Source organism: Zonotrichia albicollis, chromosome 6 (assembly GCF_047830755.1).
Source record: "Zonotrichia albicollis isolate bZonAlb1 chromosome 6, bZonAlb1.hap1, whole genome shotgun sequence".
In the NCBI taxonomy this organism is placed as follows: Eukaryota; Metazoa; Chordata; class Aves; order Passeriformes; family Passerellidae; genus Zonotrichia; species Zonotrichia albicollis.
The window spans coordinates 5,210,867-5,235,971 of NC_133824.1; the positions used below are offsets into that span (position 1 = coordinate 5,210,867).

General features: G+C 38.9%; 1 protein-coding gene across 17 annotated transcripts in view; it reads left to right on the forward strand.

Annotated features, from left to right (window-relative positions):
* BEGAIN (brain enriched guanylate kinase associated) overlaps window positions 1-25,105 on the forward strand; it is a 160,347-nt gene that overhangs the window by 74,137 nt on the left and 61,105 nt on the right. For 9 of the 17 annotated variants that reach the window (XM_014264520.3, XM_026791169.2, XM_005483219.4 and 6 more), the window contains 2 exons: window positions 10,585-10,674; window positions 23,647-23,808. In XM_014264520.3, the coding sequence (XP_014119995.2) occupies window positions 10,585-10,674; window positions 23,647-23,808 (252 nt within the window). The remainder of the gene's footprint in view (window positions 1-10,584; window positions 10,675-23,646; window positions 23,809-25,105) is intronic. The other 8 variants (XM_074542345.1, XM_005483221.4, XM_026791166.2 and 5 more) reach the window with 1 other exon arrangement.

The following is a 25,105-nucleotide window of genomic DNA, read 5'->3' on the forward strand; positions in this document are numbered from 1 at the left end:
TTTTTAGTCTTTTTCTTGCTTTCTCAAAAGACCTTCCATTCAAGTGACCCCATCAGAATTTTCCTCTCAGTTTTTCTCTTTACACTTGAGGTCCCATCCTGAGATATGGATTCATCATATTGCATGTTGCTGTCCCATGATCCTAAGAGATTCCCTCTCCCTAAATAAACTCATACTTTAAATAGTGAAGAAGGAAAAGGGTAAGGGAGCAAGTCAAGCAACAGAAAAGTGAGCTGATTGTCTCTATATTGGGAGCTGTATTGTTTATTTGACATGCCCAAGGGTCCAATAGAACAGTGCCTGGCATAGAGAAGTGCCTGCAAAATGAATGTAGTGTACCCTAAGACAACAGAAAATCTGCCCTGTATAATGGAAGGCACATAAAACTAGAAAGAATCAATTCAAATAGCCCCACAGAGTGCAAGATGGACAGCAGCAACCTGCATGGATATACAAGGGATGAACTTCATGCCAGCTAGCCCAGAAAATTTCACTGAATTATTTTACCAGACGTACAGTCACTGTTGGATAAATTCTTCAATAAAATCAGAATTTAGCAAAAATAATCTAAATCTGTGGTGGCAAGCAGAAGAGGAAGCCTCAGCTGGGTTTCTGAAGAGTCAGAAAAACAAGTTCTGAAGTCTAATCTCTCTTGTTTTAATTAATTCCTTCTCCTAACCTACCAAACTGTAACATAAAAATAGCTCAGATTATACTCCAGGGCAGTTGTTTTCATGCATATTTACCAATTCTCCAGTGAGCAGATTTCTGAAGCAGATCACTCACTGCTTAATTTTCTCAGCAAAAAGAACACAGAAATCTATCCACAGTGAAAGCACCCATGCTCTTCAGGGGTAAAAGATAAGGGTTGTAATAGTCAAATCAGAAGCAAAGTCTGAAGAGATGTAAAATACTCATCATGTCTATTGATTTTAAGCTGCCTGGAAGCATCTCCTGGGAATGTTTCTCTAGATATTATCTCTGTAATCATAGTATTCTCCATTGTAAATTCAACTGCTCTGTAGCAGAGTATTTGTATTGTAAACACATAAAAGTGTTGAACTGATAAATGCATTGCTAGCACAGATCAAATGACAAATTCATTAGCTGCATCAGGTTCTGAGAGGTAGGACTGGTTTTTCCAATGGCATTTCTTCCATTTCTGACTCCAGTCATTGGCAGTACTGCTATGGCGCCCTGTTCTGTTCTCCCACAAGGACCAATTACTGAAGGGAGTGACATCTTAAAGGGCTGAGATCCATTGTTAGAAAAAATCCTTTAACAATAGCCTTTTTGTGAAAAATCAGATTAGGAAAAAGGACATTTAGCAACCTGGACATTTGGGGACAGTAATCTGCATTTACAGGCAACCATATACTCCATCTTCTAAGTTCTCTATCTGCTTATCTGCTACTCTTATTGAAAGGCTGTTTCAGAATCATGTTCTATCATTAGAAATCTTCAAAATTCCAGTAGAAAATGTAATCATGATCAATTTCTTCTTAAGCCTTCACTTTTCTTTAGAGAAAATAATTTTTGCCCTTCCCTGTTACGTTTACAATATCCCCACTCAGTTTTTCTTTTTTTAGACTGATCTAGACAAACTTTATTTTGAGTTTGTTTTCAAAGATGCCTCAGGTCTCAGAAAAACCCTTTTCTGTGCCTCTCTTCCAGACTGAATCTCTCTCTTCAAAAGGGGGGACTGAAATTCTGCATAATGTTCCCAAAACCATCACTGCCCTTTCCCCAGCATGCCAACGTTCCTTCACTTGCTGAAACACCTCACATCACTGTTTACTCAACCTGCTTAGAAAACAGACATTTAGTCTAAAAGCCATTTTAGCACTGCATTCAGTGACTAAATGAAAGTTCCTGAGCCACCAGATATAATTTAGGATACCTCTCTATGTTATGGTATGTTTGAGTCTTAAGTGCCAGCCTTACTCTACTTACCATGTAAAATGTGTGTGGTTTTAAAGGGATGTCTTGTAATTATTAGATTCTCTGGAGGCACCAGGCATGGATTGCTGGAACTCTGAAAGCACAGACGAGTCTTTGCACAAAAGACCTTCTATTCTCAGTAAAGATAATCCTACTCTATATTCAGTATGATTTTATTCACACATTCACATCCCCCTACTTTAAATCATCACAGCAGACTTTGGAAAAGGTATGAAATATAAATACAAGCACAGTTGATGTAGGCAGTAAATACATCCATATATTTAGAAAAGACCTCTTACATAGTGCATTCCTAGATGACAAAATGAGTCAGTGATTATCTAAAGCTCCCAAACTTAGACTCTCCAAGGAAGACTGTTGAAAAATGGGGGAAAAGGAAAATTACACTAGCAACAGAGGATTGAGAAGGTAGCTTTTAATATATTACTAATTTATGCAGCTGATACCTTAAGCATCTTAATATTCCCTACTAAGAAACCAAAATATCTTTTCAAATCCAACTCCTTTAGATTGATAAAAAGTCACACATAGGCACAGAAATCTTCTCAACCTGATACTTACTGACAGCTACCCCATAATGTTCTCCACATTGGAGCAAAGCTTTAAGTGCACTCAGAGAGGGCAGCTGCAGTGTTGTAAAGATTGCCTGAAGTAATGCCATACAAAAAAGGGTAAAAAAAAATGGATCTGCTGCTGGGACACTGGAACAAAGCATTTCTGATAGAGAAAAGGTAGGGAGGAAATTATTTGTGATGGCCTAATTACATTAGAAACAACTCTTATTCAGCTGGTTGAAGAAAAGGACCCAATGTAAATGGAGGAAAGAACAGCCCTTAGGTCAATTTGATATTTGTTTTCCTGCATGCAGAAAACCATTCCTCTTGAGAACTGTTTCCTGCCATTATGCAAAAACTCATCATAAAAATAAATATCTCAGAGAAGCTGTTGTGTATTATCACTGACAGCATTGGAGAGGCACTGCTGGTACTGACCCTTCTGGAGACACATAAAACACACCAGCAGCAGACTTCCAAGGGGAAATGCCCACAAACAACAGGTATATTTTGGCACCTATACAATGCATTTATGGCTATTGCCTCCCACTGGAAATAACAAAAATCATTTAAGCAGTATACAAGCTATCAGCTGTCATTGAATTATATTGCAAGGATGATCTCTAACCCTTAAAAGAGTGACTTTTTATCTTGAAGCAATGGTTTATAACTTGTAGGTCAGTACAGCTGATGTTTTTCACAATATGCAGATGATCAGCATCTCAAGGAGACTCAAAATGAAATATTATTAACAATTCATGATTATTTCCATGCAGATACTGAATGACTAATTCCTATCATATTTTTCTGCAGTTGCAGGAGGGAGTGTTTCTGCACCTGTTTCTTTTTTCTCCTGCAAATCTAATAATCAGTAACATTGTACTCAGCCAGCTATTAAATTTTGATCTATTAGTATATTTCATGCATTTAAAGACTGAAAAAATGTGAAGTCATATAGCCACAATAAAATGCCACAGTGATACCAAGAAAAGTGGTCACCAAGCAGACAAAGCTTCACAATCTTGGATTTTGTTGCAACAACCCACTGCATTAAAGCTAATATTGGATATTAATATACAAACTAGAGAACCTCATTAATGAAATAAAGCAAAAGTTTGGAAAAATGTGAGCTGTTTCCACAGATCCTTTTAAGAGCCTGTTGTTAATTAGAAATTTATGGAAAACTGATTAGCTTATGTTATCACACAGAGAATAAGTCATCTTAGCATTTTGAGAACAGAAAGTTCATTTATTCATTAGTCATAAATCCCTATATTTTGTTCCTACACCTCTATTGAACTGACTGCCTTGGGTCTGAATGAAATATAATTTGTGTTTTGGCAACACAATTATTTGAAGGCATCAACAAACAAAATTAAACATTGCAAATAGTTCCAATTCTACCACAGCAGCTCTGTCAACCCGCCTAATAGAGTAATAATTATTCATTCACGTATTTATAGCCCAAGCATGGCAGTTCAAAGCCTTTATGCACTATTTTCCTCATCTATTTCCTGAAAATAGTTGATTTAAAGCATGTACATACATATGTGTATGCATATTCATACACATTTACTTCACAAAAGGCCACCTACATGGTTTGACAAATATTGCTGGAGAAATAGGTAGGAAAGGGAGATGTGATGACCCAGTAGCTTTACTGATCACTGAGGCCACCCAAAATGTTTCACTGACAGATTTCCTAATGATTTGCTAAATTCTGACTGTATCAATGGGAATGTTGTAAGCCACATTTCTATGTTAAAATGCCTCAGCTATTTCAGAAGATATAACTAGGGAAAAAAAGGTGGGTTAACTCATATAAAAAAAAAAAATAGCCAATTACTTTTTTCATTAAAAAGACCTCAACCAGCCTACTTTGCAGCTAAAATATTCCAAGGAGCTTTCCAGAGTGTCAGGAATTTGTGTTATAATTAGCATAGGCTTGCCAAGTTGATAGAAAGGGGAATCTCAATCCATCCCAGTCCCACCAGTCTGATGTCGGTGCCATTAACAGAGCCTGAAGGGGGATCACATGTCAGTAGGAGATCACCTGAAAAGCAGCACCAAAGCATTCCAGAGCCTGCAGCCAGCAGTTTGGCTTTAACATGGGGCCAGCTGAAATACCTCTGTGAGGGATAAAGAAGACAGAGTTTCACACTTTGCCAGCAGCAAGGAAGGTGGGATTCAGCTCACCCTCAGCCAGTTTGCTGACAGCACCAAGGTGTGTGGTGGAGTTGACACTCCTGAGGGAAGGGATGCCATCCAGAGGGACATGGACAGGCCCCAGGGCTGGGAGGTGGCCCCAAACCTCATGAAGTCCAACAAGACCAAGAGCAAGGTCCTGCATATGGGTGAGGGCAATCCCCAGCACAAATACAGGTGGGCAGAGAATGCATTGAGAAGGCCCTGCAGGACTTCCAGTCCCTAATGGAGGCTTACAGGAGAGCTGGAGAGGAACATTTGAGAAGGGCATTGAGATAGGACAAGGAAGAATGGTTTAAACTGGAAAAACATAATTTTAGATCAAATACTAGGAATAAATTCTTTGCTATGATGGTGGTGAGGCTCAGGTTGTCCAAAGAAGTTATGGATGCCTCATCCCTGGAATTGCTCAAGGCCAGGTAGGACGGGCCCTTGAGCCACCTTGTCTAGTGGAAGGTGCCCCACACCATGGCAGGGGAGTTGAAACTCGATGATCTTTAAGGTCCCTTTCAACCAAAACCGTTCTGTAGTTCTATGATTTTTATAAACTTTCGAAGTTGTGCACTCCAAAAGCATTCATTTCTAAACTAGATCTCACATAGGTTCAATCTCAGTCAGGTGTTCTTGATCTTAGAGTTTCAAGACTATGACTTCCTCCCTAACCCTTTATGGCAGGTAAAGGTGTTTTAGTGTCTGGCTTCCAAAGAGGGCACACTGAAGTGGTCTCTTACCAGGAACAGCAGGTGACGATGCACCAAGAAGAGCCAGTGGCCATACAGGAAACATCTAATTTGGGGATTCAACTGATGGACAAAGCTGGAGATGAAGAGAAGCCTTGGCAGGAGCTTTTTAGAAGAGTGAGGCAAAAAAAGAGACAAGAATTAGGATGAGTGAAAAAAAGTGGGGGCTTTTGCCTCATCAGAAAGTTACTGAGAGGTATGGAAGCCGGCAGGCCTTTTTCAGAGAAACGCCCTCTCCCAAAATGTGTAAAATTGAGCTGGCAGAACAGCATATCTGTGTTCCTATACTGTCATAAAATGGATATTAACTTCCCTGCTTACAGATGTCCTCATCTTCCTCCCTTTTCTGCTTCATGGACATTCCCAGCCTCCTTACATTCTCATGTGCTCTGTTGGCATCTATGTCTGCACTGCAGAACTATTGGTCCAGTCCTTGCAAAATACCCCAACTGGTGGGATGCATGCTTCCATAGGACCCTGCTTGTCAGCCAGGGAGTTATACTGAAAATATTCATTAACTGAACATTATTCAGTCCCTGCAGCAGTTTTACACTATTTAATTCTGTGGTCATGGGTAGTTCTGGTAACTCCAGGAATAGAACCACCACCACCCCCTCACAGAAAATGGATTGTTTGACATCTTTATTAGCTTCACCCCTTGTTCTGTGGAGATGACAGCCAGTTACCTACTCTGGCATGACTAGAGAAAAGTAGGTAGAAGGAAAGCACAGCTGACAGCATCTTGCAGGTCTGTGATGATAAATCAGCATCAGAGCCACGTGCCCTCTCGATGAGGACGGGATGTAGAGGTAGAGTCGTGACAGTATGTTCTGAGGTGTCCCTGTGGTTCTCCCAGCTTGCTCTCTCAATGTTTCATCTCAGGTTATTAGTATTTATAAAAGCATGCCCTTAAAATAGCTTCATGGTGTTAATAGAAGCAAAAATAGCAGTTCCTGCACTTAAGTTGTTCGTAGCGGGGTAAAGTAGGGCTAAATTGGGCAAGAACAGCAATCATAACAGCACAGCCCAGTTTAGGGGTGACTTTCAAATCCCCTTCATGTCTTAAAAATCACTGACTTTATAAGCTAAAATTTACACCGGGATACATTCCTTCCTGCTTTACAGAAAACCCTTCTCCCTTTAAGAGGTGTAAGGTTTGGGGTGACTTTTGCTTAAAGACTGCTTGAATCTACTCTCTAAGTCTTCCACTCAGAAGTGGAGCAGCCACAAAATTATCCAACTTCTAAAAACACATTTCAGAAAAATCTTTCAGATTTGCATTTGAAATATGTAAAATAGATATGTGGACTGTAAAATAGATCCTGTTGTGGGACGACCCTAGGTGCCCACCAAAGCTGCCCTGTCACTTCCCTTCTCAACTGGACAGGGAGGGGAGAGAAAATATTATGAAAGACCAATCGCCATCATGAGCCAAACAGACCCCTCTTGGGGAAATCAGTTTATCACCAATAAAATCAGAGTAGAATAATGAGAAAATAAAATCTAAGCCTTAAAACTCCTTCCCACCACCCCTCCCTCCTTCACTCTGATCCATCTCCTCCCCTCAAGTGTCTCAGGGGGATGGGAATGGGGGCTGTGGTCAGTTCATCACTGATTTATTGCCTGTGCCACTCCCTCCTCCCCAGTGGGAGGACTCTTCATGCTCCCTGCTCCAGTGTGGAGTCCCTCCCTTGGGATAGAGTAGGGGCAGAACTCTCACACCATGGCCTGAACCTGCTCGTGCTGCAGCTCCTGGGGCACCTCCTGCCCCTCCTTCTGCCCTGACCTTGGCATCTGTGCAATGGCTTCTCTCACAGGTTCTCTCTTCAGCTGCAGCTTCAGAAAGACCTGAAAAGAAAAATTATTCACCATCTATAGATTATGGAGAGGGGAGCATAAGAGGCATTGCATTTATTTTCCTAATTTTTAAGAAAATTATTTCTTAAATAGGCACAGCAGTCTGCATGTGTCTGTCTATTGCAGGCACAGTGGATCAATGACCTTCTGGCACCAAAACTGATAAACTGTTAGCTGCTCTTCTCTAGATAGTGTTGACCATGCTTCACTGAGAAATCCATGTCTTTTTCTTATTTTTCAAATTCTCTGTATTTCTGTTAGTAGATTATTGCCAGATGAGCCACAGACAATATTTGAAGTAACATACTGCATGTTCTAGGACAAGACAAGGAAACACAGACTATTACCAGTGTGTCCAAATTCCAGCCTCACTTGACACTGGAGTCAGTCTCAATCACATCAGTGAAGTATAAATGAAGCTCTGGAGAAAGAAGAAAAAATTACTTTATCATGCCTTGGCACAATTAAAAGTAGTTTTAAAAATTGATAATCTGAATAACTTTATCATCAGCTCGTTCAAGACTGATATTTTTCCTGTAGTAAACTACTAATTATCTGGAGAGACTGCAATATATTTTTTTAATAGGCTGGTTTCTTATTTGCAATATGTTAATATTTCTTACAAGTGTTGTTTCAGAAAGGAAACCTCACAGTAACAAAACTGGGAGCTTTTCCCATTTTGTTTTCTCTAAAATTTGCAGTTGCTTTAGACAAAAATGTTAGTCTGTTTTGCTGATTTCTTATTTGCCAATGCTAAAACAATATCCCATGTAAACTGCAGAGGCTGACAAATTAATTTTTGTGGTTTAATATCAGGCAAATAAATCTTACCATTACTAATTATTTTTTGACCTTGCATAAGAGAATAGGATTAGACTGACTACAACTGACACTGATTATATGAGACAGGATGTTATTAAATCCCTTTGGGGAGCTTTTGAAAGATCCACCACATTTAGAAAAGAGAGCTTTTCTCTGTCTTAGCTCATTTATGGAGCAATTACATGTGACTTACTACAAAAACGATGACAGGAAACACACTGAACAAACAGCTAAAGTGGAATTTACACCACTCCCATCTCTGTCAAAACATCTCACTGCCTTAAAAAATTTTGTCAAGGTTACCTATAGCAAAGCCATTTTCTACATATCAGCAAAAGGTGTGAGATATATTGGATTAAGACTACATGGAGGAGAACTTGTAATGGATATGAAGGCAGCAGAGATTTCTCAGTGCTCAAATGGCTTCTTTGCACCAGGAGCCCAAATTTAATTAATTTTGCAGGCTTGAAGAGCCTAATGTTTTCATTTATGCCACCTCAGGATTTTCAAGTTTTGTTTTTCATTAGAACACTCCTATAGAGGGTTTCTTCTATAGGGTGTTTCTTCTAGAGGGTGGAGTGCAGAGAAATATGTAAAATGTACTGACTTGGAAAACCTCTGCTTATTCTGGAAAAACCTGTTGGCTAAATTTCCTGTTTTGTTTGATTGGCATTTTTTTTTCAATATTAAGATTGCTCAAGTGATTTTTAAGAGTAGTTTACAATTTTGTACCTAAAAGTATGCAAATACAAAATGGAGGTCTAGGTAAAGACCATTTCCATAACTGTTTTTCTACAACTGACTGCTTTCCTAATATCCATAGCTGAGAATGAAAATGCACAGTAAAGTGCTACAGAACTGTGTGTATTAAATGTGTACATACTTATTGATTATGACATTTACAGTTTGAAAACATTAAAAAAGCTGTTAAAAATGTATAATCCAAAGTCATACTGACAGTTCACTGCAGAACCAACAGTACTGAGGTGTTATATTGCAAAAATTTATTCTCACCTCTGGTTTGATTTCAAAGTTGATATTGCTGTAAATTCATGTGATGACAACACTTAATACTTAAGCCCTAACATTTTTTTTTGTCTTCCTTGTATGTCTTCACATACTAAATCCAAGTCCAATATGGAAGAAGTTAAAAGATACTTAAATGTTTTTTCCTTAGGTACAGCTCAGTGGTGTAAGTAAAGCAACATGCTGGCATTCACTTACAGCTTTTCCTCAGGGTGTCTCAAAGACCATCATCTTGCTGCCAGCAGTCCTTGACATGAAGCCAAACCTAGGGCAGACTTAGAGCAGTGGCAAGAGCCTCAGCAGGGTTTTCCTTTCCCATGAACACTAAGATTCTCTGCTGCTCTCTGCAGCACTCCTGAAATATGTCATGTATGTCAAGGTGTGTTCATCTTTACATGTGTTACACAGAAGGTCCCTACTTTGCAGTAACCACTGGTAATTGATGGATAATACTGGAGGGTAGGATTTTCTGCATGTGTAGTGATCACTGACCACAGGGAAAGTTTATGCAAAGATTCTGCTTCATAAATATAGATATGCTTGCAACAGGAAAAACTGATTTTTACTGAGTTTGTCCTTCAAGGAACGTTATGTTGTATTTCTAATATTGAAAATGAATAAAGCGATACTGTATGAGGTGTTCTGCATGGCCAAATATTGTAGTCCTTACTCAGAATTTACTCAGGAAAAACCACCTTTGACCTCTGTGAGGATTTGCTTGACTAAGGACTGCACAGACTGTTGCGAATCTCACCAGCATTGCTTGATGCTAATGTTGGGCAACAGTTCTCATTGCTAATTTGCCTGCCTCGTCCTTCTCCTGGGCTCGGGATCTGCTTTTGCTGTGTGTTATTCATAGCTTCTCTTGCTAGTTCAGATTGCTTCTCTTTGTGCTTTTCTTTCCCAGCAAATGTTTTGCAGCTATTGTTCTGCTGCTGGTAGATGAGCACAGAACCTGGTATACAGGACTTGAACCTCAGCCCAGATTCAATTAACACTGTTAAAAATGTTCTCACTATGGTGCTCAGAAGAAATTTTGATGACCCTCTTTCAGTGAAGCACAAATTTGTTTAAGCTGATGTTTTCAGAATGCAAAAATATAAGGGCTTGATTCACAAATCTTAAGACCAAATGCTTCTGCATTGAAATAGATGGAGTAGCACCCATTTAGAGCCATCAAAAGGTCAATTGTAAATGCTTATTCTGCCCTACAAAATTCAGCCAAGTTACTAAATATGTGTGCTGTAGCATCACTCTGTTTTGTAATTTTAACACTGCTTTAAAGTAAGATATCCTGAACAATAATTAGTACCAAATTATGCTGTAGCCTTCTGATACAAAGCAAATCTAGCTGGGTTATCACTCTTATGTCTTATGAGCCATACCTAGCCATGGTTTATCCTCTATTCATGCTACAGGGTACGAAATTCCTGGGTGCCAACCTGCCTATGGCAACCTAGAATTCTCCAGGGCAGGCTCGCAAAATCTTCACCTACTCTCTGGGACAGGTAACTAATAAGTGATGTTTTGTGAGTTATGCTTTCTTTCTAACTTTCTGATGTCCGTAAAAATGTTTCATTTCTTCATGTTAGTCTGTGCTCTCTCATTGTTCAGCTCCACTGTGTTTTCTGGGTTAGGGATGTAACAGCAGACCTGTTTGTTATAGTGCTCTAGATGCTTGCCTCAGCCAAGCCTGTAATAATTGTTACTATCTTGCATAAAACCTGAAAGCTGTTTAAGAAGCTGCAAAATCCACAGCTGCCTGCTACCAGTGAATCTCTTTTTCTGATGGAGTAGTTTGACAATGCAGGTGCATTACATTTCACTGTTGGTACACAGTTATCTGGGCAGTTCACCCTCCTTTCTTAATTGCTGGTATGTATACATATTCTCTTTCCTTTATCAGGTTTACATTAATCTTGAGTCTCCTGAACTAAGGATTTTTCAATGTTATAAGTACAGTACACTCAAAGGATGGGGGAGTTATAACTGATTCTGGTTTACATTTCTTTGCAGCATGTAGTATAAGTTTAAGTAATGACTCAGTTTTCTGTATTCTGCTTAAATTATTTTCAACTTTTTTCCTGAATTCACTGTCCATTCTTTTTGCTTGACTTTATTTCAAGTGGCAGGTATGTAGAAGAAATTCATTCACTAGTCCTATACCTTTCAATGACATATGAAATACTGTAATATATTTCAAAGTAAAAAAGTGATTAGGTTAAAAAAATAAAGACAGAGTAAGCTTCAGATTGGTTCATGCAGTCTATTGTTTTTCTCTAAATATAAGATGATAATGTGTGAGACATTTCATCTAAGGAGTGCTGATAGTGTAAGAAAGACATAAGTGAGATTCTTTTTGATTTTTTTTTTCACACGGTCTACACTCTGTGTAGTAAAAAAACCCCAGCAATCTTGGAAAAGTGGTTTGAATTCCTGCTTTTCATTCCCCTGGGATTCTGCAGGTACACTCTACTCTTACCTGGGTTTAGAAGATCTTAATGCAAAAATAGCTTTGCTCTGCTGCTTGTTCTTGCTAAAATCAAGAGATGACCAGTGAAGTAAAACACAATCCAGGCATAAAAAACTCTTTTACAAAATGTTCAACCCTAATTCCAACTTGGTTGAATATTTGGAAGTCCTTTAAAATCGGAAGAAATTCACACATCCATGGTGTAATCACGGATTTCGATCTTACATTCTGTTTTAAAATGGATGTCTACATGGAATTTCTGAGTCTTGGGACGATATTTAGTTGTCCTTCCATAGGGCTCACTAAAAATAATTTTTTTTTCCTACAGCCACAGACTACTTGTAGTTTTACTTATGGAATAAAAAAAGCTTACTCTTGTAGAGGACAATACCATAGTTTATGTCCAAGTAATACAACTTAAAATGCACAAATCCAAACTTTTAGCTCAACCTATTTACCCATTTCATTAAAAAAAAAAAATGAATTGCCATTGAAAGATAATTTTCCTACATGCTTTTTGAAAAGCTCACAAGGATCTAAATTTTTAGAGACATTTTTGTATTTCCTGAAAGCTGGCTTGTTTCTTTCCTCTAGAGTAACTCAGATCTTAATATCAGTGTTTCAGCATATCCAGACTGTAAAACAATATCTGGAAACTTGCTTTCTAGTTATATTGAAAAATAGCACCTTACTGAAGGAACTAATAAAAATCCCAAACGTTTGTTTGGTACAATGAAAAAATAGTGAGTATGACAAGTGTCAGTATTTACGAAATGAGGATAGGTTCTATTTTATCCAGCCTGATGCACCTTAACCTTTAAAAACTAATGAGAAAGCAGTAACAGTATCAGCAAGAGATTTCTAGTAAAAACCTAAGTTTTGGTTGACCCAGAATGCTATAGTTCAGTTATAACATGCCAAAAAAAAAAAAAAATTATGGCCTGTGTTTATATAATCCACATCTCAAGGCACAAGAGGAATTTTTGGGAAATCTGGAGTAGTGAATCTGCTTCCTCACTCTGTACAGGTCCTTGAGGTGCAACATCTGCCAGGGTGTGGAATCAAAGGGCTCCTGGGTCCCCTCTGAAGGAGCACATTTTGCAGTGCTTTTCACAGGAAGAGTGTGAGCAACTTTTCCATGAACACCTGCTGGCTGAATTTGACCCTCTAAATCTGCAGAGAGATCTTTCATTTGCTGGCTCACTCCAAAAACTACCCAAAAGCCGGTGTCAAGGTGCAGGGCTGGTAACAAGAGTTTGGGGGCGTGCAGTCCTGTTCCAACTTTCTCTGTTCTCCTTTCCCATACAGCCACAAAAAATAAAGGTGACAAATCATAGTCTTACACTGAAAAGCCAGAGCAGCCAGGGGAGCAGGATAAAATACTGAACTAATAAATTATGGCATTCAGCTGGGAGGGAAGTTGTGTGAAATGATGGCACAACATGCTGAGCCGTGGGGAACTTGCTAGAGGTGAACTCATTTATACTCTTGCAGAGTAGAAGACTTCTCAGTTAACAAGTCCCAAAATAGTGTGCTGCAGTATAAAACAAGGTAGGGCTTGAAATAATTAGCCACAGATGACAGATGGCAACTCCTTTCTCTTTCTTTCCTTCTTTTCTTGTGCTGCAATATCAAGTTGATCAAAGAGCTGAGGATCATTTGTTATTGTAGGAAAACTAAAAATATCTTGAAATATTCCAGCAAAATAAGTTCATTCAGGTACGAGCCAGTAGCTCTCATTGTTCAACACTTTGTACATGAGTCTATGTGTAGTAATAGTTTCCCTCAGGATCTGAATTACATGTGCACAGCTGAGAATTTGGGTGTGTCCTGGCTTAGGAGTATTATTTAATCAATCTATTAAATCAAATTGCTAATTTATTTAATGTAATTGCTTGCTTGTGTTAACAAACTAATGATCTATTTTACTGCCAGAAAGCCCTCCAGAAAAGTGTCCAGGGCTCACCCCTCTGGCAGGACACTTGGGCAATGTCACAGAGGGACTGTGTGTGAGGAGACAAGTGCCAGGGAGCAGAGGCTGCAGCAGAACTGACTGCACCCATCCCCTCTGGAGGTGTCTGCAGAGGCAGCATTTCCTCCTGGGATCTTTAGGAGTAATATCTGGCAAGGATGGGCACTGTTCTAAAGGCAAACACCTATGGATTCAAGATAGAGACACAAGAGGAGCTTCTGTCTGGCATGACTTCTGTCACAAAAGAGGATCAGAACACAATGTAACAGATATAGTCAAAAGGAGAATGCAGTAATTTGCTCAAATAATTTAATATACACTGCTCATAAAGGAAAAAAGCCATAACATCTCCAGTCCCAGTAGTAATTCCGTCTGACTGGTTCATGAGCCAGAAGAGTATATTTGATTTTTTCAGCTGCTTAGCATAACCTTTCTGATGAAAGTGTTAGGCCAACATACCTAAATGAGTCCCTTGAGCAAGACAAAGATGAATTTCAAATCAGAGGAAAGAGAAAAGGATTGGGAAAGGAAGGAAATAGTGTAGATGAGAGCAGAGATTATAACCTCTGTCCGTTAACCTGTGTCTGGGTGTTTTATACCAAATAAAATAGGAACAAAATTCTATCCCTAATGCTAAAGCACATTTCTCCAGTATTCCCCTACCATACTTCCAACCTCAGTCCTTTAATAGAAAGAGTAAGATCAATTTCAAATTGCTTCTGGCCTGTGGGCTTCACCCAATCTCATTACATTCCTATTACACATAAAGTGCACAATTCAGGAGGAACCACACTTCTGTTCCAGCACAGCTTGATCCAGATGAATCGGGGAAATAAACAGATGAAAACAAAAGTGAGAAAGGTTTAATAACACAATTAAAATATAGCTTTATAAGCTTGTGAGCTGATGTGGCAGGCTGCTCTCAGTAATTTCCAGAGGGAGTGCTTATCCATGACTACAAACCAAAGCAATCTAGAAGCTGGCCACTCAAAGCTGTAAGGAGAGCTACTGCAACTGAAGGCAGCCTGCTTAATCATCTGGAGAGCTCTCTTTAGCTTTCTAATCACAAATTGAAGTCTACCTCTAATTTTGCTTCCTCAATTTTTCAATACCTTACTATTTTTTTCCCCTTTCTTATCACCTCTTGGTAGTCTGGATTCCCTGGTGAGATGCAATGCAGACGGGTAGGACTCTGACAGACATTAAAAAGCAGACAACAACTGCTCAACAACTTCAAATAACTTTCTGTCTGAGCCAACCCCCCCCTGCTCAGTGGCCTGGGTTACATCATATTTGTTGCAGTCAGCCTTTGCTGCTGGTTTTCTTACCCTTTTGAACCCTGCAACTTTACAGTGCAACTCACGATTTCTGCTGCCCAAACATTTTGTGCAAGCTTATCAGCCTCTGGGAAGCCAGGAAATAGCAGCTCTTACAGGGGTGAACCTTCTTCCAGACTCATGGGATCAGCAGAGTCTGGACAGAAAGCAGTGAAGATCCCTTAATCCCTAGGAAGGGTCAGGTTCATTCTGATTTTGCTCTCTTGCACAAATGCTGTCTGAAGTTTGCCACACCAGAAGTTTCCTTCCTTCTCTCCCAGTTTAACCAGATGATTCATTTCAGATGTTCTCCAAGCACTAGGCAACATTTGAATAATGCAGAGAATATGAAGCAGGGCACGAACATGAACGGAGCCCTTCATTATGGTAAGAAAATAAACATGTCCTTGCTACCTCTAGAGAACAAGCCAGAAAGCATTTATTCCTTCTGGAATCCCATGCTGGTTTTCTTCTCTTGAACCCGTATTTTCCAGCTCTCCATCCCTTCATTTTCTAGCAATACAGAGAAACAAATTGAACAGACACAGTCCTTATTAACTTTTTTAGGGTTACTTACTGAGCCTAAAGGTTTCCATTTAAGCCACTGCTACTAAGAGTTTACCTGCCAGAGCTGAAAACAATTAGTTTCCCCTTCAAGGAGCGCCTAACAGGGGCACTAGGAGGCAACTTGGAAGAAGGCAAAGATCATAGTAACAACTTCTGCTGCTTCCACTCTTTCCCTCTGCTTTAGTCACCTTTGAATTCAAGCACAAGGCTCCTGCCGTTTTGCTGTGCTCTGCATTCATTTCTCACATACTCAGGTATTCAACCTCAGAAGTGTCTCATAAGCAGAAATGGTCATCTCATTAACAGGAGACAGAAGTGTGTTTGGAAGATTCCAGCCCCAAATCAAGTTAGCAGAGGTATTAAATCAGTCCTCAGAGAGCTGGCTCAGCCCTCCAGTCTCTGCTCAGCCCTTGCAGTGACAGTGCACATCCCGGTTTGTAAACCCACACTCTTCCTTCTCCAGGGCTGCTCTGCACCCTTGCTTAGTGCCCTGCACATTTACACACTCCCTGCTCACAGGTCTGGATCCTCATGGTTCATTTTCATTTGCCCTTGGTATTTTTCAGTACACTGGGGGAATCAAAAATGTCTGCTGAAAAACTTCATTTAAAATAATCAAAACACCTTTAGTGTCTATTTCTGAAAGGTGAAATTTTATTTTTGGTACTTCTATTCAACCCATTCAGAGCCTTAGGTTATGGATATCAACTTTAAATAAAGGAAAACTTGTATGCCTTTATTATGAGTACATTTTAAAAATCTTGTCACATTTCACTGACAATAATGGCATTCACTTAAGACAACTCAGTGCTGACAGATGGTCCTCTAAGGGTTTTTTGCATGTCAACACATAACTAAATTTTCTTATCTTAATCACCTGATATTACAGTTCATACTCGATGCTCTTGTTGGATAGATGTGTCTGTGGGCTTCTGATATTTGTTACTGAGGTCACCCTCCTGCAATGCAGGACTGTCAGGTCATTATAACCAAAGCATAATGCAGTTTCATTTTAAAGAGAGATCACTCTTTTCTACCTCTTATGAATAAAGCCAGTACATTTTAGACACATTTAACCATGTGATATATCTTGTCAGGTCTGAATTTTTAATTGTGTGAATTATGAAAGAGTGAGGTACTCATGTCCAAAGTAAAGAAAAGTTACCTTCCAATATTCAGTGATATATTTGTTTTAAAGTAGCTGTATGAGCTCTACAGGTGCCTCAAATAGGTTTTCATGCTAAGCATCAATCCCACAGCACTTGGCACTTCAACTGCTGAACATCTCTTCCTTTCCCCCCCTCCCTTCTAAGTGACTCCCTTTAATTTTTCTGATAAAGGGTCACTCTTCTCTGGTTTAAATCCTGCCAGAATGCCTGGAACCTAAGAAAAGGACTCTGTTACTTGTTTTCTATGTCCATCAGTCATTTGGAAGCTATCTGAGCTCCAGATTTGGATCACCCACACATTTGTTCTGAAACATATGTACAGGCCTTCCTTCTCATAGTCCAAACCCAGTTCAGGTTGTTTATTTTGAAAGCACGTACTGCAAAGAAAATTCAAATTATTTAATACTTGCCAAAAAAAAACTCCCTCAAAATCTTTCAAATGTTTGTGTATATATCTACAGGAAAGAGAGATCTGCCTGCAATTTGACAGGCAAACTGTTCATACTCCAAAGTTTCAAATACAAGTAATTTCTTCAAAAGTAATGGAGAAATTTGGTGGATGTGCTGTAATGAAAAAATCCTGACAGACGTTAGTAAAATATTTTTTTAAAAAAATAGGTAAGCTGAACAAAGTCTGAGTGAGCCTGAATTTACAGGAAAATGCCTATTGCAGAACTTGGATACATCTTTGCATAAACAAATTTCTTTAGTACAAATAAAACCTCTGAATAAAGAGGGCAAGAAAATTGGGATTTGCTAACTTGACTCTGAGTCTGAGCTGCAGCATTTAATCTTTTTCCCCAATAAAATTTATAATTTCAAGTCTGTAGCTGGATTCTCAGACTCTGGATCTTGACTTTGTAATTTGATCCCATCCCTCTCCTAATCAGACAAGGCAAGAGCAAGTTTAGACACCAAAACTGCAGACAAGAAAGATAGTTTTGGCATTAACCTTTTGAAACGGTGACCCTGAGCATGTAACACATAATCAAAACTTGATTAACATAGAAATCCAATTACTGCTTCATTAAAAACCTTTCATTAATCTGGAAAACACTTGTAAAATGCTTTGACTTCATTTCCCAACAACTACAACTTCAAAAATCGTTGTTGAGGGGTCAGATTCAATGTCACAACTGTCATCTCAAAGCTATTCGTCCTAAGCTGGGGTTTGGGTGCCCTTCTTGCTTCATTTCTGCTTTGGGCAACATGCAGACCCATTCCAGAGTCATGTCCAGCAAAGATGTGCTGGAATGAAAAATCCTGGGTAATCCAGGCTACCAGACACGGGTCATCAAGAGCTGCTGGAGCCAAAATTCCTGGGAAGTTTCAAAATCAAGCTGCCAATGCAGCCCAACTCCATTGAGTAGTAACCCAGTATTTTTGAATAATATTTTTGAACAATATTTTTGAAATTCTGTTCAGAGTACATTATTTAAATTTTCCCCAGTTCTTCCAAACTCCTGATCCTATGAAGTGTGGTTTTTTTTTAGAATGTGACACATCACAGACATGAAGCAGATCTGATAAACAATTTAGAAGCATTTAGTGGTTCATTTTTGTAGGCCCCCACGCCATCTAAGCAAACAAGAAAGGAAATACTGTTGCCTCATGTCATACACACAGAACTGAGTCAGGAAGAGGGGGAGTTATCTGATGAGATGTGATTGTCTGCGTCTGAGACGCTTGACTCGATTCCCTTTGTAAGGAACGGAAATGGAGACTTCCAGATTTGCGTCAGCTCATCTAAAAGTAGGCTTCTAAAATAGGTCAGATTAATTTCATCCTGGTGGTGCCTGCTCTTGACTAACAGGAGCCAGAGCTGACCAGCAGTAGGCAAGCTCAGTCTTGCCTTGACTCTCTTGAGTGGTGTAGCCTTTGTCAAAGCCATGTTCAAAACTCCAAAACCCAGTCCAGGTTAGCTCTTTCTTACACATTCTTTCTTCCAAGACAGGCTTTTTACCCACAAAATGCAATTACTTCTACTTAGGATTTCACAGCTGCATTAAAATGACTGTTTCACCAGCCAGAAATCAGAACATTTGATATGGATGTTTTTCAGTATATATGGCATGGGCATCTATCTTGCCCTTGTTTCACATTCTTTTCACTGCTAATTTCCCTCCCAAAACCATTAATCTTTTTTTTTTTTTTTTCACTCACTTCAGGAACAGTGTGAAGGAATGTCATCAGTCCATTCAGAGAAAATTTCCCTAGTTCAGAAAAAAGGATTTGCTCTGGTTTTAAACAACATTGCAGAACCATCTAAAGCCAGAGCCCTGGAGTGGCAGGGAGACATGGACAGGGCTGCTGAAGCAGTTTGGCCAGTGAGGTGGAGATGTGGGGTTGCTGCAATGCTGCACTGATAGGGCAGACCCACAGACATCACTCTTAGGGAGTAAAGGTTCAGGGAGCACCCTTTGTGGGACACTGAAGGGAGAAGGCTCCAGAAATCATCTGGCCTGCAGGCAGCTGAGCAGCCCCAGCTTTGCATGCCAGCACTCCTTTGTCATCAGCCCATCTGCCAGGCAGGGGAGCTGGCAGAAGATCAGACAGGTACAATGAAAACCTGTTGTTTGCCAGCACACCTTCCTCAGAATAGGCCCTTATCATGTGGCATCTCAGATTGTCTGAAATCCAGTGGGAATGTGTTCACCTGGAGCTTCTCCAGCCAGCACTACAGATTAACCCTGACCAGCAGCTGCAGGCTGAGATAATGTTTGTGAGCACAAATTTCTGTGCAAATATATGTTTCATCTATTTTATACTTTTTATGAATATAAACAGAGCTAATCAATGAAAACAACACTTTGGAAAGTTTAAAGACCTGTTTTTATTAACCTTGAAAATAGCTTCCCTTGAGGGGTTTTCTTTCACCAATCTAAATATTTAATATTGTATTTACTGTCCTTGTTATTAAAGAAATATTTTAATGAAGCAAAGTGGGTAATGACTTGCAGACCACTGATTGTCACAGGAGCAGAATATTAGAGATCATTAAAAGAAATAGGCAATCCCTTATGCTAAAGGTGAAATAATCTACAGGACCTTTGAGCCTGCCCTGTAATTCCATACTCCCTGAAGCTGTCAGAGTTTCAGGAAGACCATGGAATGCAGGATTTGTGTTTTCTAAGACATAGCACTACCTTACTTGCATTTTCATTCGCAAATAAGTCCTGTCCTTTCTCCTGGCTGTACTTTTTTCCATTTAATTATTTTCTTAGTTTTACATATATATAAAACTAAAGAACCATGGAGATCAATTATCCCCATGGACATAAATTATTAATCAAAATATAGTGATTTAGTAGCATTAAAAAATTGTGCAATGAACTTTTCTAATTAACTGGTATATGAAAAGCAGAAATAAAATGCAGCTAATTTATAGAGTTGGTTGGTTGGTTGGATTGAAGAAAAGGGAAAATGCTAAATGATTGATTTTGTGACTCCATGTTTCCCTCTTTTCAACTCTGATTAAATTATTACTATCAAGTTTACAGAACTATCAATGGTACAGAACAAAATTAAGCCCTCCTCATGAAAAACTCAGATTTCCAGAACAAAAAGCACAACACATCATTATGTGGTAACACTGGAAGATAATAGTAAGGGGAAAGTTTCCAAAGAAAGATCATCTGTTTCATGATATATGAAAAAAACCCCAGCAAAACAAAGAAAAATCTCATTAAGTACCTTAGATTAGTACAAAACAAAAATTGAAACTCTCATCCTATTATTAGAGATGCAGGATTTGATACATTACATCCTCTAATTCTTTCTGCTGTTTCACTCATTGCTTTGTTTTTGCTTCTTAGACACTTGTTCATATAGAACCAAAATCAAGAGAAAACAACAGGGCTAACCTCAAACTGGTAATGTATCAAATCATGCAGAAATCAAAGCCATCTTGGGAATCCTGGGAAATCTGCTCTCCGTGTTACAGCTATTAGTACCCATTCAATGGTTACACTCTAAGATTTGGGAAAATTTCCCTGTTGTGCCATTCATGAGCGTAAGTTTCATTGTGCCATTGCTTAAAGTTAGCTCTCTTTCCAGAACTTGCTTGACTCAAAATGGATATTAAAGCAGATGGTTTAACACTTTCCCAACTGGAGTATTTTCTCTCTTTCTTTTTTCTTCTTCCATAAAAGTGACTGTAAGTTTCTTGCCACTCAGCATATTCGTGTCAGAACTTAATTTCTTTCCTTCTAAAATTCTTTCCTTTCCATCTAATAACTTGTATTTTAATAAGGGCTCACTGTTATGCATCTACTATTGTATCTTAAATAATCCCATCATAAATCAGGAACTATTTCCTATCTAAAAATAATTATATATCCTCTTAAAAACAACCAGCTGTTTTAACATGCATCAGATGACTCAAAATACAAAGTGAGGAGGCATTTTCCTAGGTTTGGGAGAGTTTAAAAATGTCATCCCATCTTTCCAGCATGGGTGCAAATGAGTAGATCTTTTCAGAATTTTGGTTTGCTGGTTGAGAATAGCTTTCATCTTTGAAGCTGCCTGAGTTATGCTTTAATCAGTGGAGCTTTTTCTTTTTTTGAACAAAGTTACACCTGGTTTACCACTCAAAACACCATGTGGAAGAGTCCATGTATATAGAGTGTTTCAGTAAACCTCAGTAGAATAGCATTGATTTTAATGGATTGAATAATCTCATTCTGAAAGCTAAGAATTCAAGAATTCAAATACTTCAAAGTGAAGGAGAAAGTGAGCTGAAAGTTTATCCTTCTAGCATAAGCTTCAGCCTGCAAAAACCTACCAAACTGTCCAGATCTGAATCTAAAACCACATTTTGGCATTCCAGACCAGCACTGCCTTCCACTTCAGGATCAAGCTTTATAGAGAACTCAGATTTTTAACCCCAAATTTCCCCACATAGACAGGTTTAGGCACACTGGTCTGCGCAGAAGCAACTTCATTGATCCTGCTTAATCTTCTCTCAACTGAGACCCAAAGCAAGAAGGACCTACATGAGCAAGCAGAAAACAAAGTTATTGGAGGTGATTAACTTGCCCCTTTTTCCTCTTTTACTAAGCAGTCTCCAGCTATTACTAACTTAAACATTCCTGGCATTACCATTATATTTGTACCTCAATATCTCCTCTTCTTCACAAAGGTTGCACTCCCTATGTCTAAAACTTCCCAGTGCAGCAGGATGCTCTAACCTTCCCTGATCTGGTTTAACTTGCATTAACTGCACTTGTCCAGCAGCCTCAGCCTGGGCATTTTTATCCAAAATCATAGCTGGAGGACCTGCAGTCCGTTTTCTTGTACAAATCCTAGCAGTTAGATTTTTAGACCAACAGAAGACTTGAGATCATATCTCTTTTCACTCTAAACAGTTTTGACACTGTAACTGCCACTTTACAGAAGAAAATCTGAGTTTCCAGGCTACAGGAAGGAAGAGGAGCAGAGGAGTAGCAGGAACAGGCCAGAAGAAGAGCGAGTGAAAGGTGGTATGATGGGGCCACATTATCAATGAGAACATGTAGAAATGAGCAGCACGGGTTCTCAGCTCCCTAGGTAACTTTGGAGTTGAATTCACCAAGCGAAATACAAAAATTAAATGGTTATATTAAGTGGAGCTGCATTAAATGTCTGAATTAGAGTATATTATTTTAAGGGAATTTAACCACAAGTGGTAATCTAAGTATAACTGCGACCACGCAATGTGTGCAGCTGAAATAGAGCGCCGTGTTGGCAAACATTGGGCTGTTTCCTAGCTCAGAGCTGCATGGATCAAGCAGGCAGCAATTGTGAGGCTTTTGCATTAACTTACTGAGCTCCTATCACAGCTTGTAGAGGAGCAGCCAGTCACGCTGTAGACAGCTCAGATAAGTGTTCCTTGAAGACTGACATGTTGTTCCCAACTCTCTTGTCTAATTAAAGACCCAAAACATTATTCCACTGCAGCTGATGGCAGCACTCACTTGACATCAAAGGGAATCGAGATTTGCCATTCATTTATGAAGAACTATTTTTACCATATGATTAAAAAAAAAAAAAAAAAAGCAAGGCAATTCACAGTGCATCCCGTGGCAGCACTTTGTGTCTGGGTGCTGGCAGACCCCAGTTCCACAGCGCCTCAGAGGTGCCTCTTGGAGCCAGAGATCAGCTCCACTATGAGGTTGCATGTAGGAACCAAGTTCCAGTCACCCTCAGAGATCCCAGCTCTGGCAGGAATCCCATCCTGCTGTTCAACTGGCAAACATGCTGGAAGACTGAAGAGCTTGCAAACTAAATAGACAAAGATACAAAAAACTCCATTGTGCAGATGAGAAGGCATATGCCAAGCGGCTCTCCTGAGTCTCCTGCTTTGTTTTGTGTAAGAGTGTAGCTGAAGATAGTTCACAATCAGGGCATAAGTGCTGAAAGAACTGTGAAAAATTAGGGATTACACCTGAGTCTGGAAAGCCTTGGCTCCCAAATAAGTGGGGGGAAATTGGAAAGATCTACAACCTTAAAATTGTTATATTATAAATTACCATTCTCCAGACGAAATGCTGAACAATAAGGTCTCAAAAAAGGAATCAAATAAGACAAAAATTTCTTCCTCCACAGAATTTTAATTTGTATTTTAGGCAAGGAAATATTTTTGAATAATTTATTGTTGCTGCTCTATAGAGACCTGCTGCTTCAGTCATAGTATGGTATGATAATCCTAAATGGAAGGTCCTGTGTGAAACCAAACTCTAAACTGTGTTTTGGATTTTAATGAAGATACTTTCACAACGTATTCCATTCTGGCTAATGAGATAGTAGCAGTAAATGCACCAGAAAGGACAGATGGAAGATAGTCAGCTGTCTGAATCAGAAGACTTTCAAAGTGCAGTAAACAAATGAACCACACTTTTCTGGCTGGAGGCCAAGCTATACTCTAGGGAAATGGTCAAAGAGTGGATCATGAAAAGCTTTTTGAGAGCAGCTAAATTCTACAGCTGTGGTCTTTGTTTTTCTAGCACTTTGCAAGAACAGAAGGGGGAATTACGAAAGCGCCTATCGTACACTACCCATAAGCTGGAAATGCTTGAAACAGAGTTTGACTCTACACGTCAGTATCTTGAAATAGAATTGAGACGTGCTCAGGAGGAACTTGAAAAAGTAACTGAAAAACTGAGAAGGTTAGTAATGAACTTTTTGAAATAAACAGAGTTATTGGCATTTTAAGAGTGACTGTATTAAAGATGTATGTAAGTAAAAGCAAACACAGTTGCAAACATGCATGATTTATTTATTAATTACACATTGTGTTATGTATTTAATATATAGATTTCATTAACCTGAATATATATTGCATGCCACATAAAGTTATTTACATGTGATATGTAAGATGCCTCTGTACTAAAAGCAAATATGCAAATAGAAATGCACCTATATATGTGCAAATATGACATTATTTATGCATAAACATACATGTGGGGTAGTGCCATATGGCATTACATGCACAAAAGTTATAAACCCACTACATATATATACATTTATTATTTATACTCTCTATATATAGATAAATCTTTTATTTGGTGACTTTGCACATTTTCTTTGTTTAGACTTCATTGTGCATACAAGAGAATAGAATTTGGGTCTCCATGACTCAAAGCTGAGACTATGTTCAGCTTTGAAACAACATTCAGGCATTTTGCATTATAGTACAGCAAATAATTTCCTTTTTAGTCTCAAGCAGAATGGAGTGATGCTAAAAAGCTATTATTTAAACTGTTGTAACTGTGGTACAGTGCTGTTGTAAATTGGGAAACTAGTTAATGTTAGTGATAAATTATGTTAAGCTTGTGCTCCTGACATTCCTGGCACTGATTAAAATGGTCTGTAGACTTAGCCTAAAATTTATCATGATTCTTAATACCCACTTTTGCATTTGTTCTCAAAACTTCTGTAACTAGAATTATCTACTTACACAGGAATGTATTTGCATGTCTTGTGAGCCTTTCTTAAACTGATATCTTAATGGAACAATTTGATTAATTCATTGGATGACTCAAAATGAAATTCAGATTAAATCATTCCAGGGCAATACCCAAAGAAATATTTTTCATTCCTTGTGGAAGGCAAAAGCCAAACCAAAACAATGACACAAACCACCGATAAGCTGAGTCAACCAAACCATTTTATGCAAATTTTAAACAGAATGAGTCTGTAAGATCTCAAATTAGGAAACAGCCTAGTGTGGTCTTATAACTTAAATGCTTCTCTAACTGGGGATACTTCTCAAAATGAGACTAAAATATGCAGGTGTCGTGGTGATTTTGAAATCTATACACATCTATCAAGAGCAGTCGGGAGGTTCAACATATAGTTTTCTTGTCAACAATACTTTTCCTGTTTTTTACTTAGAGCAGAGCCACAGAAAGTAACTTCATTCCTGATGTAGTTTTGCTTCAGTACATTCCAGGACAGGGAACA